This window comes from Salvelinus namaycush, chromosome 26, assembly GCF_016432855.1.
Source record: "Salvelinus namaycush isolate Seneca chromosome 26, SaNama_1.0, whole genome shotgun sequence".
NCBI lineage: Eukaryota > Metazoa > Chordata > Actinopteri > Salmoniformes > Salmonidae > Salvelinus > Salvelinus namaycush.
In genome coordinates this window covers 35,249,314-35,265,131 of record NC_052332.1, presented here as the reverse complement: position 1 = coordinate 35,265,131, position 15,818 = coordinate 35,249,314, and the positions used below count along the sequence as shown (strand labels likewise).

The 15,818-nt window shown below is 45.4% G+C and overlaps 1 protein-coding gene across 1 annotated transcript in view; it reads left to right on the top strand.

The window, feature by feature from the left end:
* The first annotated feature begins 220 nt into the window (after positions 1 to 220).
* LOC120021903 (bifunctional heparan sulfate N-deacetylase/N-sulfotransferase 1-like) overlaps positions 221 to 15,818 on the top strand; it is a 52,616-nt gene continuing 37,018 nt past the window's right edge. The window contains exons 1-4 of the mRNA XM_038965743.1: positions 221 to 977; positions 4,025 to 4,519; positions 12,032 to 12,119; positions 14,010 to 14,164. Coding sequence (XP_038821671.1) covers positions 423 to 977; positions 4,025 to 4,519; positions 12,032 to 12,119; positions 14,010 to 14,164 — 1,293 coding nt within the window. The 5' untranslated portion in view covers positions 221 to 422. The remainder of the gene's footprint in view (positions 978 to 4,024; positions 4,520 to 12,031; positions 12,120 to 14,009; positions 14,165 to 15,818) is intronic.

Here is a 15,818-nt window from a genome sequence, read left to right as displayed (position 1 = left end):
CTTTGTCCTCCAGGTCTCCTGGAGAATGCTTTGGGGATGACCTGCTGGAAGAGCAGCACCTTGCTGGACTACCCGTGTGACCCCAGAGAACCATCTTCCGTCACCACCTTTGTCCTTCTGCAAGTCCTGTAGAGAGCCCCAGGATTTAGAGCGTAAGCGGTGTCGGGGGGGGGGGGAGGGGAGGGCAGGGGGCTGGTGGATGGGTTAAAGGCACACATCCCTGTCTGCCAGAGAGCCACCCACCCACACTGATGGTGTCCCCTGCCTATGTTGCTCCCACCACCCCTCGGCAATGGTGACATGAGTACGTGATGGGGAGGAGCCTATTGTATTTTTGAAGAAGAATCTCTACCACCTCCAAAACTACCGTTACATTCTGATTGTTTTCGCCGTGCAGTCTGGGACTGAGTCTGTGCGGGGTGATGTTGCTGCCGACATGCGGTCGCCTCCGGCGGCTCTTCCGTCAGTCTCACTCCCTCACTCTCCAGACCAGCCTCCTGCTCCTCTTCCTCTTCTGCATGGTGAGCGTCCTGGTCTCTGCCTACTTCCTCTACGGAGTCAAGCGGGAGCTGGAGCCGGCGGCGGGGGGCATGGGAGGGCCGGAGGAGGGCACTGCTGACTGGGACGACCGCCGTGCCGCCACACCCTCCACCTCCTCCCGGGCGCTCCCTCCACGCACGGCCAGGCCCTCAGATGCGTTGCGCACTGACCCTGTGGTGCTGGTGTTTGTGGAGAGCCTATACTCCCAGCTGGGACAGGACATTGTGGCCATCCTGGAGTCTGGCCGCTTCCTCTACCGAACCGAGATGGCCCCGGGAAAGGGGGACATGCCCACCCTGACAGACAAGGACCGAGGCCGTTTCACGCTGGTCATCTACGAGAACATCCTGAAGTACGTCAACCTGGACGCTTGGAACAGAGACCTGCTGGACAAGTACTGTGTGGAGTATGGAGTGGGTATCATAGGCTTCTTTAAGGTTAGTATGCAGTGGGTTTTATATGCTTCTTGTTATCTTTAATCAGCTGTGTAAACAGTAGAAACAATAGTAAAATAAAGATGCCTGTGAAGCTTTAGAAATTACTAATTTGAATACTAGGGGCACTTGTACTGATTGTGTCTGTCAGATGTTGTTGTAACCTTCATTTAACTAGGCAAGTCAAGTTAAGAAAACATTCTTATTTACATTGACGGCCTACCGGGGAACAGTGCGTTAACTGCCTTGTTCAGGGGCAGAAAGACAGATTTTTATCTTGTCAGCTCGGGGATTCGATCCAGCAACCTTTCGGTTACTAGTCCAACACTCTAACCACTAGGCTACCTGCCGCCCCAAATATTTTTGTGTTTAAACACCTCTTCAGGCTGACCCCATCATGGGGAATTAGACTCATCAGTTCCCTTCACCCTGACTCTGCACTTGACCCTCTGTCTGCAATAGGCTGCAATCACCACATAGACTAGAAGAAGTCCTGACCTAAGCACTAAATATCCTTTCCCACTCTGGGATATGCAGGTCAGGATTAGAGAAAATAGACACCTAGATTGGTTTCTGTAAGCACATAGTCAAATGACTAGAAAAATAGTATTTTTTTCCCTAATGTGTACCTCCCTGAATCCGAGGGGGAATTCTGTGGTTTGCGATAAAAGTTTTGAATTAAATATGCGCTCGTTAATTTTTAAATGACTCCCGGCTGCTTAAAAGGCGGGCAGGTTCCGCCTTGGTGTCATCTACCTCAAAGAGCAGCGAGTAAAGTCTAATACACACACACACACACACACACACACACACACACACACACACACACACACACACACACACACACACACACACACACACACACACACACACGCACACACAGAGGTTTGTATACAGAGTCTGTGCCTGTGGTTGTTTGCCATGCTGTGGTTGGCTGCTACCCTGCAGTTTCTCTAGTACGGTGGTCCTGTCATGGCTCATAGCTCAGCTGATAATGGCCCTGCTGGAACATGGTTCAGCAAATTCACCAGGAGTTGGAGTGGGACTCAGCTGCTTGGCTGCTATAGTACGTCCGCCTGCCTAATTCTCTTTGGTTGGGTCTGAAGTGAACACCCACCTGTTAGAACCACTACACTGGGACCAAGTGGCCTCGCCCAGCCTGCCTGGTCCCAGAGCACTCAAGCAGGGCTACCGCAACTACAGGTTAGATCCCGGCACTAGAGCAGAGCTGTTATAACTACAGGTTAGATCCCGGCACTAGAGCAGGGCTGTTATAACTACAGGTTAGATCCCGGCACTAGAGCAGGGCTGTTATAACTACAGGTTAGATCCCGGCACTAGAGCAGAGCTGTTATAACTACAGGTTAGATCCCGGCACTAGAGCAGGGCTGTTATAACTACAGGTTAGATCCCGGCACTAGAGCAGGGCTGTTATAACTACAGGTTAGATCCCGGCACTAGAGCAGGGCTGTTATAACTACAGGTTAGATCCCGGCACTAGAGCAGGGCTGTTATAACTACAGGTTAGATCCCGGCACTAGAGCAGGGCTGTTATAACTACAGGTTAGATCCCGGCACTAGAGCAGGGCTGTTATAACTACAGGTTAGATCCCGGCACTAGAGCAGGGCTGTTATAACTACAGGTTAGATCCCGGCACTAGAGCAGGGCTGTTATAACTACAGGTTAGATCCCGGCACTAGAGCAGGGCTGTTATAACTACAGGTTAGATCCCGGCACTAGAGCAGGGCTGTTATAACTACAGGTTAGATCCCGGCACTAGAGCAGGGCTGTTATAACTACAGGTTAGATCCCGGCACTAGAGCAGGGCTGTTATAACTACAGGTTAGATCCCGGCACTAGAGCAGGGCTGTTACACCCAGAGGCCAGCCACCAGCACCCTCACTTTTAATTACACCCAGGCAGGGGATAGAGGTTGCTTTAAGCCCTTCTCGTCCTCCCATTAGTCATTGAGCTTAATCCCATATCCATGTAGTTGCTGCATAATTGGAGTAAATCCTCCCCTTCTAAACTAGCACTAGAGTAAGTCTCCTCATAATTCACCCAGGGTTAGGCTATTTTAAGAACTGCACCCTTTTCCGGCTGTTTTGTGGCCGTTTGGCCAATCGGCCCGTAGTAACCCTGAGCGATTAACCATGTTGCCATGACGCACCGAGGGCTAGTATTTTATATACCATCCTAGTCCCTATATATATATCTGACTGAGAGGTATACCTAATAGCTATAGGTCAATATTGCATGTGATGTTGAATTCCTTAAGTCAATATACAGACGGATATATGCATAGTAAATCATATTCTTTAAAGTATGATATTGCCAGTGGCTCTGAGAGCAAAGCAGCATCTGCTAAACCACAGAATTATGGTTTGACAGGTTCAGGATGACTCACTGCCTGGGGCTGCTGTGAATCGCCAAGTGCTGTTTATCACTGATCAATACAACAGTTACGGGGCTCCTGCTCTGAATGTAAACAAAGAAATAATGGGCAGAGGGTTCACCTACGTATTTATCCCCCCCCCCCCCACACACACACACAAATGGATAGGAAAGGGAAAGAGGATACCTAGTCAGTTGCACAACTGAATGCATTCAGTGGAAATGTGTCTTCTGCAATTAACCCTACCCCTTCAAATTAGAGATATGTGGGGTGGGGGGGGGGGGGGCTTCCTTAGTTGGCACCCGGGGGTTAACTGCCTTGCTCAAGGGCAGAATGGTAGATTTTGCCACCTTGCCGGCTTGGGGTTTCGAAACACCGACCAACGCTCTTAACCGCTAGGCTACCTGCACACAAACAGAAATTTACACACATACACACGACCCACGCATAGCCACACTTATGGGAATTATAGAGCCCCTTTACCTCTTTGGTAATGAATCTCTGAATCGGTGTCTATTGTGTGTAGGAGAATTGTAAGTAACATTGCCAGGTATGTAATCATCTCAAGGATAAAGTGTGCAAATGTTTTCACCAGGAAACTAACTGTAAACAGAAATGCAGCTGACTCCATCTCTCTCTTGTCCTCTCTCCCAGGCCAATGAGAACAGCCTACTTAGTGCCCAGTTGAAGGGCTTCCCCCTCTTCCTCCATTCCAACCTGGGCCTGAAGGACTGCAGCGTCAACCCCAAGTCCCCCCTGCTCCTCATCACTAAGGCCCGGGAGGTGGAGCGAGGCCCCCTACCCGGAGATGACTGGACTGTCTTCCAGTCCAACCACTCTACCTACGAGCCTGTTCTCTTAGCCAGGACCCGGGTGCCTGACCTGGGCATGTCTGGGGTGGGGATGGGGGTGGGTAGCAGCCCCCTCCATGCCTCTGTTGTCCAGGATCTGGGGCTTCACGACGGCATCCAGCGGGTGCTCTTCGGCAACAACCTCAACTTCTGGCTGCACAAGCTGGTGTTTGTGGACGCTGTGGCCTTCCTGACGGGCAAGAGGCTGTCTCTGGCTCTAGATCGCTACCTGCTGGTGGACATCGATGACATCTTCGTGGGAAAGGAGGGCACCCGCATGAAGGTCTCAGATGTCAAGGTAAGCATCTGCGGTGGATTGGTCTTTGTAAGGTGGGTTTTGTGTGTGTAAGAAGTTGGTTTACTTGTGTGGGTATGTGTGTAATTGCTCATTATCTGTAATCGCTTATCTGTTGCATCGCAATCTGCCTTATTCTATTGCTGGTGCATACATACTTCCCAGAGATCCATGCTGTGTGATGGTGAGTAACAGTGAGTCATGCAGGTGTCAGTGCCAGAGGCAGACCTGACCGTGATTGAAGGAGACAGAAGGTGAGACCACCAGGTCACAATACTATGTAGGACAGAGTCCATGCTAGAGCTGTGCAAATGTGGCACAGGTGCAGTCACCAACATGTCTGTCCCCTGGGGGGCCGACTTGAGGACAGGGGGACACAGTTGGCCTGACTGCCATGGTAGTCTCACCCTGCCATTTTCACTGTCTATATCCCCTCAACAGCCAGAGAGAGAAGAATGGAGGGAGGGATAGAGAGAGAAGGATGGAGAGGAAGGATTAGTGCAGCAGAGTGTAACAGAATATATTTTCTTGTATTTCCATCCAAAGCCTCGTTTGAAAGTAGAATAAGACTCCGTTACTGGATTCCCTCCACACAGCCTCCTCAGCTCAGACAAACGCTTATTACAAACTAAAGGTCAGGAGCCGCCCTCCAGCGTTCTTCCACATCTTGTTCCCTCAAACCCAGAGGACGGTCTTTGTCCGTACAGCCTCCCTCCCGCAGCAGTAGGGTATGAAGCTCAGTTTAACCACTCTTCTCCAGCTTTGCTTTGTGTGATGAGTTGCTGTTCAAAGGGCGTCCACAGACTCGCCTGCAGCATAAATATTTGATACAGCTTTGTTGTTTTCTCTTCTCCCTCCCCCGGTGCGAGGGAGTGACTTTCAGTGAAGAGTGGGGAATGAACACATAAACACAATCAAAGCAGTCTTGTTGAGTTGTCTTGTATGTCGGCGGGCCACAACAGTGTTAAATATGAATCAGGCTCTGATTGAGCCGTGGGAAAAATGGGGGGGGGAGACTAAACCTAAAAAACAAATAGATGCAGATGCAAAGTGAATATGGAAAGGGTATTGAGGGATGAGATCAGTTTGAATATGGATACATTAATGAAGGGGGGATGTGTGGACTGAATACTACTGCTAACTACAGTCCTTAGAGAAAATCAAATCAAGCTTTATTTATAAAGCACATTTCAGGCATGGAATGCAATGTGCTGCACAGGAAAAAATGTATAAACAATGAAAATAAATTCTGAATTATTTACAACAAACATAAGATTAAAAAAATAAAGGAATGACCATCTGAATGACAAAAAAACACTTGAAGGAAAAGCAAAGCTAAGAAGATGTTTTAAGATCTCTGAAATATGTCCACAGTTTCAGGCCCTCAGGTTCTCTCGCAGGCTATTCCAGAGGCTGGGGGAATAACCAAAGGCTGCCTCTCCGTGTCTCTTGGTTCTAGGCTTTGGTATAGTTAAAAGGCCAGTACCAGAGGACCTGAGGGACCTACTGGGTACATAACTTAAAAGCATGTCTGACATGTATTGGGATGCACAATCGTGGATTGATTTCAAAACCAATACAACTCACAGGCAGCCAGTGCAGAGACCCTTAAAACCAGTCTGTGTGCTCTCTATGGTCTTAGTCAGTACCTGTGCTGCAACATTATGTATGTTTTGCAGTTGATCAATGGCTTTCTTGGGTAGACCAGACAGGAGAAAATCACAGTAGTCAAGCCTGCTTGTAATAAAAGCTTATCAGCCTGAGAGAGAAACGACCACAAAAAAAAAAAAAAGCTATTTTGGTCACATTCCTATTGTGTGACTCAAAAGTTCAGATTCTAAAATAACACCTGCTTTCTGATAACCCTGCCAAGGGTTAACATACACTGCTCAAAAAAATAAAGGGAACACTAAAATAACACATCCTAGATCTGAATGAATGAAATATTCTTATTAAATACTTTTTTCTTTACATAGTTGAATGTGCTGACAACAAAATCACACAAAAATTATCAATGGAAATGAAATTTATCAACCCATGGAGGTCTGGATTTGGAGTCACACTCAAAATTAAAGTGGAAACCACACTACAGGCTGATCCAACTTTGATGTAATGTCCTTAAAACAAGTCAAAATGAGGCTCAGTAGTGTGTGTGGCCTCCACGTGCCTGTATGACTTCCCTACAACGCCTGGGCATGCTCCTGATGAGGTGGCGGATGGTCTCCTGAGGGATCTCCTCCCAGACCTGGACTAAAGCATCCGCCAACTCCTGGACAGTCTGTGGTGCAACGTGGCGTTGGTGGATGGAGCGAGACATGATGTCCCAGATGTGCTCAATTGGATTCAGGTCTGGGGAACGGGCGGGCCAGTCCATAGCATCAATGCCTTCCTCTTGCAGGAACTGCTGACACACTCCAGCCACATGAGGTCTAGCATTGTCTTGCATTAGGAGGAACCCAGGGCCAACCGCACCAGCATATGGTCTCACAAGGGGTCTGAGGATCTCATCTCGGTACCTAATGGCAGTCAGGCTACCTCTGGCGAGCACATGGAGGGCTGTGCGGCCCCACAAAGAAATGCCACCCCACACCATGACTGACCCACCGCCAAACCGGTCATGCTGGAGGATGTTGCAGGCAGCAGAACGTTCTCCACGGCGTCTCCAGACTCTGTCACGTCTGTCACATGTGCTCAGTGTGAACCTGCTTTCATCTGTGAAGAGCACAGGGCGCCAGTGGCGAATTTGCCACTCTTGGTGTTCTCTGGCAAATGCCAAACGTCCTGCACGGTGTTGGGCTGTAAGCACAACCCCCACCTGTGGACGTCGGGCCCTCATACCACCCTCATGGAGTCTGTTTCTGACCGTTTGAGCAGACACATGCACATTTGTGGCCTGCTGGAGGTCATTTTACAGGGCTCTGGCAGTGCTCCTCCTGCCCCTCCTTGCACAAAGGCGGAGGTAGCGGTCCTGCTGCTGGGTTGTTGCCCTCCTACGGCCTCCTCCACGTCTCCTGATGTACTGGCCTGTCTCCTGGTAGCGCATCCATGCTCTGGACACTACGCTGACAGACACAGCAAACCTTCTTGCCACAGCTCGCATTGATGTGCCATCCTGGATGAGCTGCACTACCTGAGCCACTTGTGTGGGTTGTAGACTCCGTCTCATGCTACCACTAGAGTGAAAGCACCGCCAGCATTCAAAAGTGACCAAAACATCAGCCAGGAAGCATAGGAACTGAGAAGTGGTCTGTGGTCACCACCTGCAGAACCACTCCTTTATTGGGGGTGTCTTGCTAATTGCCTATAATTTCCACCTGTTGTCTATTCCATTTGCACAACAGCATGTGAAATGTATTGTCAATCAGTGTTGCTTCCTAAGTGGACAGTTTCATTTCACAGAAGTGTGATTGACTTGGAGTTACATTGTGTTGTTTAAGTGTTCCCTTTATTTTTTTGAGCAGTGTATATAACTAAACCCTACCGGACTCAAAATCCAACCTTGTGGAACGCCACATGTGATGTGTGTTTTCTCTGAATTATGTTCTCTAAAGGTGACACAATCTCGACCGGTTAAACAGGTCCTAAACCAATTTAGAACTGGACCGGACATCCAACCCACCTCTACAGTCTGTCCAGAAGGTCATCATGGTTAACATTGTCGGATGCAGCACTTAAATCCAAGAATACAAGGACAGAGCGCTGTTTGGCATCTGTGATCATTTACCGCTTTAACTAAGGCTGTCTTTCTGCTGTGGTGGGAAAAATATATATATATTTACTGTTTGAAAACCAATTTCTCCAGAATTTTGCACTGTTTTTAGTGCAGTGGGGAAAGTGCCCGTGAACAGGGAGGGATTTAACAATAGCCTGCACTATTTCAGATATGCAATTAAAAACTGTTTTGAATAGGATTGAGAAGGCAGGTTGAAGGCTTAAGTTGTGATATCACTTTCCTGAGCACGTCTGTGTAAACGAGGGGGTAAAAAATCCATAGTGCCTTTGCGTGGTAGGCTATGGCACTTCTCATCAAGGCTTGCTTGACTGATACCCAGCCTCATGTTGGTTATCTTATCTCTGAAATATGCCGCAAACTCATCACATTTAGATGGGGAGGAAAGTTCACATAGGTTTGAGGGGGTAGGATTTATCAGGCCATCAATGGTTGAGAAGAACACTCTGGAATTATTCTGATTAATAGTGATCAAGTTAGAAAAATGAGTCCGTCTGGCATTTCTAATTGCCTTGTTATATATGCCAAGTTACTGTCTCAGAATATCATAATGGACCTGCAACTTTAACTTTCTCCACTGCCAGTCTTCCTTTCTGCAATTTCTCTTTAATTGATTAGATGCCTCACTCATTCAAGGGGCTCTCTGTTTGGATGTGGCCTTTTTCAACTCTACTGGAGCTATGGCATCAATGGTTACTCTTAATTTGATATTAAATTAAAGTTATTAACTGAATCATCACAAGAGGAAGGCAGAATAGGTGGTGGCGTATTGTTCATACACGCAATAAAATCTGTCGCAACTTCAAAGGTAAGATAGTGTTTCTTAATAATGCTCTATGGGCAACAAGGTTGTAAAAAATGAGTGATCAGATAAAGCAACATCAACAATAGAGGATATGTCAAAAGAACGACCCTTGGTAATAACCAGGTCCAGAGTATGGCCACAGGTAGGGTGGGCCCAGTAACATGTTGGATCAAGTCAGTAGATTCAGTAATTAAATGGCCTTGGAGTCAGTCCCTTTTTCTTTACTGGCCTTTACAGGGCCACTTTGCCCCTGGGGCATCTGCCTCGAGGTAACCAATGGAATAACAACCAAATTATTAATATTACAGCCACATTTTCTGGCAGTCTCGAATCTAACAGAATGATAGGAGATTACCTTTTCTAAACTCACTAGAAGGCAGAGTAAAAAAAACACATTGATTATGTTACTCACAATAACCATAGTGCCATTTGTACAGGAGTTGATATGGTTTCCAAGTCCTCTGTTGCTTTTTCTGACAGGGAGGACTGGAGCACCACCAGACCCTGTCTGTCAGTCTCTAAAACGGTTTGCAATGTTGCTGGAAATTATCCTGGAACCCTGACTCATCGACAGCTTTGCTATAGGAGTAATTTAAAAATGAGATGTGGTTTACCTAAGTTACAGCAAGGTCGGTGTACAGCAAGGTCGGTGTACTTAGAAAGCAGGTTATCCTTTTCCCGCAGCCGAGCTAACAGCAGGAGGATATCTTCCCTAAACTGCTTGATGGTGGTGCATTTATGGCAAACAAATCCCTGTCTATTTTCCAGTTCTACCTTATCTTCATCTTGTGATTGTGTGGAAATCATCTAACACCTAAGGCATTTGTGCCCAGCCGGGGATAAAAACACCCGTGGGCTAACACTGTTAGCATTAGCCTGCTCCGTTTTCATGATGGCTAGCAGCTAACTGCTACTTAACAGGAATCCGGGACACAAACTTGAGGTCCCAGCCGTAAAGACTGACCGCGTCGCACATTGGCATTTCTAGCTTGTATGGCTCCCTGAATCCCACCATTCTGCATGAACTGTGATTTTTATTCAGACATTTGGAACAACAAAAATGAATAATCATAACATTTAAAAATATATATACAAAAATAAGACTCATAAATATAAAAAAGAAGTAACAAAGACAAATAGAAACACATTTGTGTTGATTTGGCACTGAGCATCAATACATTATCCATCCCCCACACTGTCAACCAAGAGTCAAGACTTAACCGATTCACCTTGGTGGTATGCAGACTGGTTTTATATTGTTCTTAAAGATTTCACACAAACCAGAAAAAAATTAAAAATATTTCTGAAACTATATATTCACAGTATTATGAATGAATTGTGGTTAATTTGGTAGTATTTCGTAGTGTGACTGATTTTACTATTTGCAATAGTACTGTACAAAGTTAGAGGTGCACTATTTGATAGATTCCCCCGCTCCCCCTACCTCGGGCTTCCAGTGGGGAGACCTGAGGTCAACCTACCCTCGCCCCCTTCCCCATCTCGTACTTCTGAGTGGGAGACTTTCCCAGGCAGTAGCCTGCCTAGCTTACAAATTAGAATCAGGGAGCTCACTCCGACAAGATTAATTGACCCACAGTTCCACATGGTGACATGATATTGACGTGACGTGCAAATGAGCAATAGAAAACCGATCACGCAAATGTCACCATTCCAAAGAAAAATAGTGTTGCCGCCCCGTACCGCCCCCGGCAAGATTACGCCCTGGGCGGCTGCCCATGTCGCCTATACCTAAATCTGCCACTGACATTGCAGAATCCTTAGCAATACAAACTTTAGCTACAATTTAAAAGTATTTGATGAAGACTATACTGAACAAAAATATAAACGCATCATGTAAAGTGTTGGTCCCATAAAAGATCCCAGTAATTTTCCATATGCACTAAAAGCTTATTTCTCTCATATTTTGTGCACAAATTTGTTTACATCCCTGTTGGTGAGTATTTCTCCTTTGCCAAGATAATCCATCCATCTAACAGGTGTGGCATATCAAACAGCATTATCATTAGACGGGTGCAGGCTTGTGCAGGGGACAACAAACGGCTGTTCGGAAATGTTATGTTTTGTCACAACACAATGCCACAGATGTCTCAAGTTTTGAGGGCGCATGCAATTGGCATGCTGACTGCAGAATGTCCACCGGAGCTGTTGCTAGAGAATTGAATGTAATTTCTCTACCATACCACTCCAACGTCGTTTTAGAGAATTTGGCAGTACGTCCACCCAGCCTCACAACCGCAGACCATGTGTAACCACGCCAGCCCAGGACCTCCACATCAGGCTTCAGCTGCAGGATCGTCTGAGACCAGTCACCTGGACAGCTGATGAAACTGAGGAGTATTTCTGTCTATAATAAAGCCCTTTTGTGTGGAATAAACTAATTCTGTTTTGGCTGGGCCTGGCTCCCAAGTGGGTGGGCCTATGCCCATCCATGGCTGCGCCCCTGCCCAGTCATGTGAAATCCATAGATTAGGGCCTAATTTATTTCAATTGACTGATTTCCTTACATGAACTGTAACTCAGTAAATTCGTTGAAATTGTTGCATGTTGCGTTTTATATTTTTCAGTATATTTCATAACAACAACAAACCGAGTGTAGACCGAGTGTAGACCGAGTGTAGACCGAGTGTAGACCGAGTGTAGACCGAGTGTAGACCGAGTGTAGACCGAGTGTAGACCGAGTGTAGACCGAGTGTAGACAGTACACTGTTCTGTTGCGCGCTCTGATGACATCTGTTGCGAGTGACAAAGAATGCATATGTGGTGGCCTAGTGGTCTAAGAAACTTCCTCTGACACGCACCATGTATCGCTGCTAGCATAGGCTCTTTCAGCACACTTTCTCCTACCTTTCAGCTCCATCTCTCTCTATCCAATAAACATACAACATACTTAAACATATATGTATTTAAAAAGGGAATGCAGGTGAATGAGTCTTAAGTTGTCCCTGTCCCCTCTGTCTAGGCCCTACTGGAGACCCAGAATGACCTCCGAACCTCCGTCCCCAACTTCACCTTCAACCTGGGCTTCTCTGGGAAGTTCTTCCATACTGGTGGGTGGAGTGGACAGACCCACTGCATGACTGTAACACTCAGGGGGATCAAATACAATGTCTTATGACAGACAATCATCAATAATCTCTCGTGGACAGACTACGTAAACATTTGACCAAATGACACGTGATTTTAGTTCTGGGTTAACTGAGATTAGATCATCAGTTACTTCACAAAGAAAATGCATGGATCAAATGTCCAAATCAATTATTGCATTACTGTTGATGCTTAATATAATGAACTTGCTTTAAGATTTGCCCAGCACATACACTACCAGTCAAAAGTTTGGACGCCTACTCATTCAAGGGTTTTTCTTAGTTTTCATTATTTTCTACATTATAGAATAATAGTGAAGACATCAAAACTATGAAATAACACATATGGAATCATGTAGTAAACAAAAAAGTGTTAAACAAATCAAATATATTTGAGATTCTTCAAAGTAGCCACCGTTTGCCTTGATGACAGCTTTGCACACTCTTGGAATTCACTCAACCAGATTCATGAGGTAGTCACTAGGAATGCATTTCAATTAACAGGTGTGCCTTGTTAAAAGTTAATTTGTGGAATTTATTTCCTTAATATGTTTGAGCCAATCAGTTGTGTTGTGACAAGGTAGGGGTGGTATACAGAATATAGCCCTATTTGGTAAAAGACCAAGTCCATATTATGGCAAGAACAGCTCAAATAAGCAAAGAGAAACGACAGTCCATCATTACTTTAAGACATGAAGGTCAGTCAATCCGGAACAATTCAAGAACTTTGAAAGTTTCTTCAAGTGCAGTCTCAAAAACCATCAAGCGCTAGGATGAAACTGGCTCTCATGAGGGCCACCACAGGAAAGGAAGACCCAGAGCTACCTCTGCTGCAGAAGATAAGTTCATTAGGTACCAGCCTCAGAAATTGCAGCCCAAATAAATGCTTCACAGAGTTCAAGTAACAGACACATCTCAACATCAACTGTTCAGAGGAGACTTTGTGAATCAGGCCTTCATGGTCGAATTGCTGCAAAGAAACCACTACTAAAGGACACCAATAAGAATAATAGACTTGCTTGGGCCAAGAAACACAAGCAATGGACATTAGACTGGTGGAAATCTGTCCAAATTAGAGAATTTTGGTCCCAACTGCTGTGTCGTTGTGAGAAGCAGAGTAGGTGAACGGATGATCTCTGCATGTGTGCTTCCCACCGTGAAGCATGGAGGAGGAGGTGTGATGGTGTGGGGTGCTTTGCTGGTGACACTGTCTGTGATCTATTTAGAATTCAAGGCACACTTAACTAGCATGACTACCACAGCATTCTGCAGCAATACGCCATCCCATCTGGTTTGCGCTTAGTGGGACTATGTTTTTCAACAGGACAATGACCCAACACACATCCAGGCTGTGTAAGGGGTTTTGACCAAGGAGAGATGGTGTGCTGCATCAGATGACCTGACCTCCACAATCACCCGACATCAACCCAATTGAAATGGTTTGGGATGAGTTGGAAAGCAGAGTGAAGGAAAAGCAGCCAACAACTGCTCAGTATATTTGGGAACACCTTCCAGTTGAAGCTGGTTAAGAGAATGCCAAGAGTGTGCAAAGCTGTCATCAAGGCAAAGGGTGGCTACTTTGAAGAATTTAAAATGTATTTAGATTTGTTTAACACTTTTTGGGTTACTTAATGATTCCAAATGTGTTATTTTATAGTTTTTATGTCTTCACTATTATTCTATGACGTAGAAAATCGTACAAATAAAGAAAAACCCTTGAATGAGTAGGTGTGACCAAACTTTTGACTGATACTGTATATCTGTAGGTTTTCAACACCAGCACACACCCTTGCCCATGCCATGTCTGTATATATGTAGACTAGACTAAATCCCCTCTGTGTTTCTATGCTCCAGGTACAGATGAGGAGGACCTGGGGGATGACCTGCTCCTCTCCTATGGGAAGGAGTTCTGGTGGTTCCCCCACATGTGGAGTCACATGCAGCCCCACCTCTTCCACAATCAGTCGGTGCTAGCTGAACAGATGCTCCTCAACAGGAGGTTTGCACAGGTAGGTTGGGGGGTCCTGCTCTACGCTGACTGGGAGTCCTACTGGTACTACTGTTGGTAAAAAAAAAAAAATGAACTTTTCTATTTGAATGTTATAATTTCGTTGACAAAAAATTGATACAAAAATAAATAAAATATGTACAGTTGAAATCGAAAGTTTAAATACACTTAGGTTGGAGTCATTAACTCGTTTTTCAACCACTCAACAAATTTCTTGTTAACAAACTATAGTTTTGGCAAGTCGGTTAGGACATCTACTTTGTTCATAACGCAAGTCATTTTTTCAACAACTGTTTACATACAGATTATTTCACCTATAATTCACTGTATCACAATTCCAGTGAGTCAGAAGTTTACATACACTAAGTTGACTGTGCCTTTAAACAGCTTGGAACATTCCAGAAAATGATGTCATGGCTTTAGAAGCTTCTGATAGGCTAATTGACATCATTTGAGTCAATTGGAGGTGTACCTGTGGATGTATTTCAAGGACAACCTTCAAACTCAATGCCTCTTTGCTTGACATCATGGAAAATCAAAAGAAATCAGCCAAGAAAGAAATAAGTTCTCGACCTCCAAGTCTGGTTCATCCTTGGGAGCAATTTCCAAATGCCTGAAGGTACCACGTTCATCTGTACAAACAATAGTACGCAAGTATGAACACCATGGGACCACGCAGCCATCATACCGCTCAGGAAGGAGACGCATTCTGTTTCTTAGAGATGAATGTACTTTGGTGCGAAAAGTGCAAATCAATCCCAGAACAACAGCAAAGGACTTTGTGAAGATACGTTTGGGAACCGGTACCAAAGTATCTATATCCACAGTAAAAACGAGTCCTATATTGACATAACCTGAAATACCGCTCAGCAAGGAAGAAGCCACTGCTCCAAAATCACCATTAAAAAAGCCAGACTACGGTTTGCGACTGCACATGGTGACCAAGATCGTACTTTTTGGATTAATGTCCTCTGGGCTGATGAAACAAAAATGGAACTGTTTGGCCATAATGACCATCGTTATGTTTGGAGGGAAAAGGGGGACGCTTGCAAGCCGAAGAATACCATCCCAACCGTGAAGCACGGGGGTGGCAGCATCATGTTGTGGGAGTGTTTTGCTGCAGGAGGAACTAGTGCACTTCACAAAATACATTGCATCATAAGGCAGGGAAATTATGTGGATATATTGAAGCAAAATCTCAAGACATCAGTCAGGAAGTTAAAGCTTGGTCGCAAATGGGTCTTCCAAATGGACAATGACCCCAAGCATTCTTCGAAAGTTGTGACAAAATGGCTTAAGGACAACAAAGTCAAGGTATTGGAGTGGCCATCACAAAGCCCTGACCTCAATCCCAAAGAAAATTTGTGGGCAGAACTGAAAAAGTGTGTGCGAGCAAGGAGGCCTATAAACCTGACTCAGTTACACCAGCTCTGTCAGGAGGAATGGGCCAAAATTCACCCAAATTGTGGGGAGCTTGCTACCCAAAACATTTGACTCAAGTTTAAAAAAAATTAAAGGCAATGCTACCAAATACTAATTATGTGTATGTAAACTTCTGACCCAATGGGAATATGATGAAAGAAATAAAAGCTGAAATAAATCATTATCTCTACTATTATTCTGACAATTCACATTCTTAAAATAAAGTGGTGATC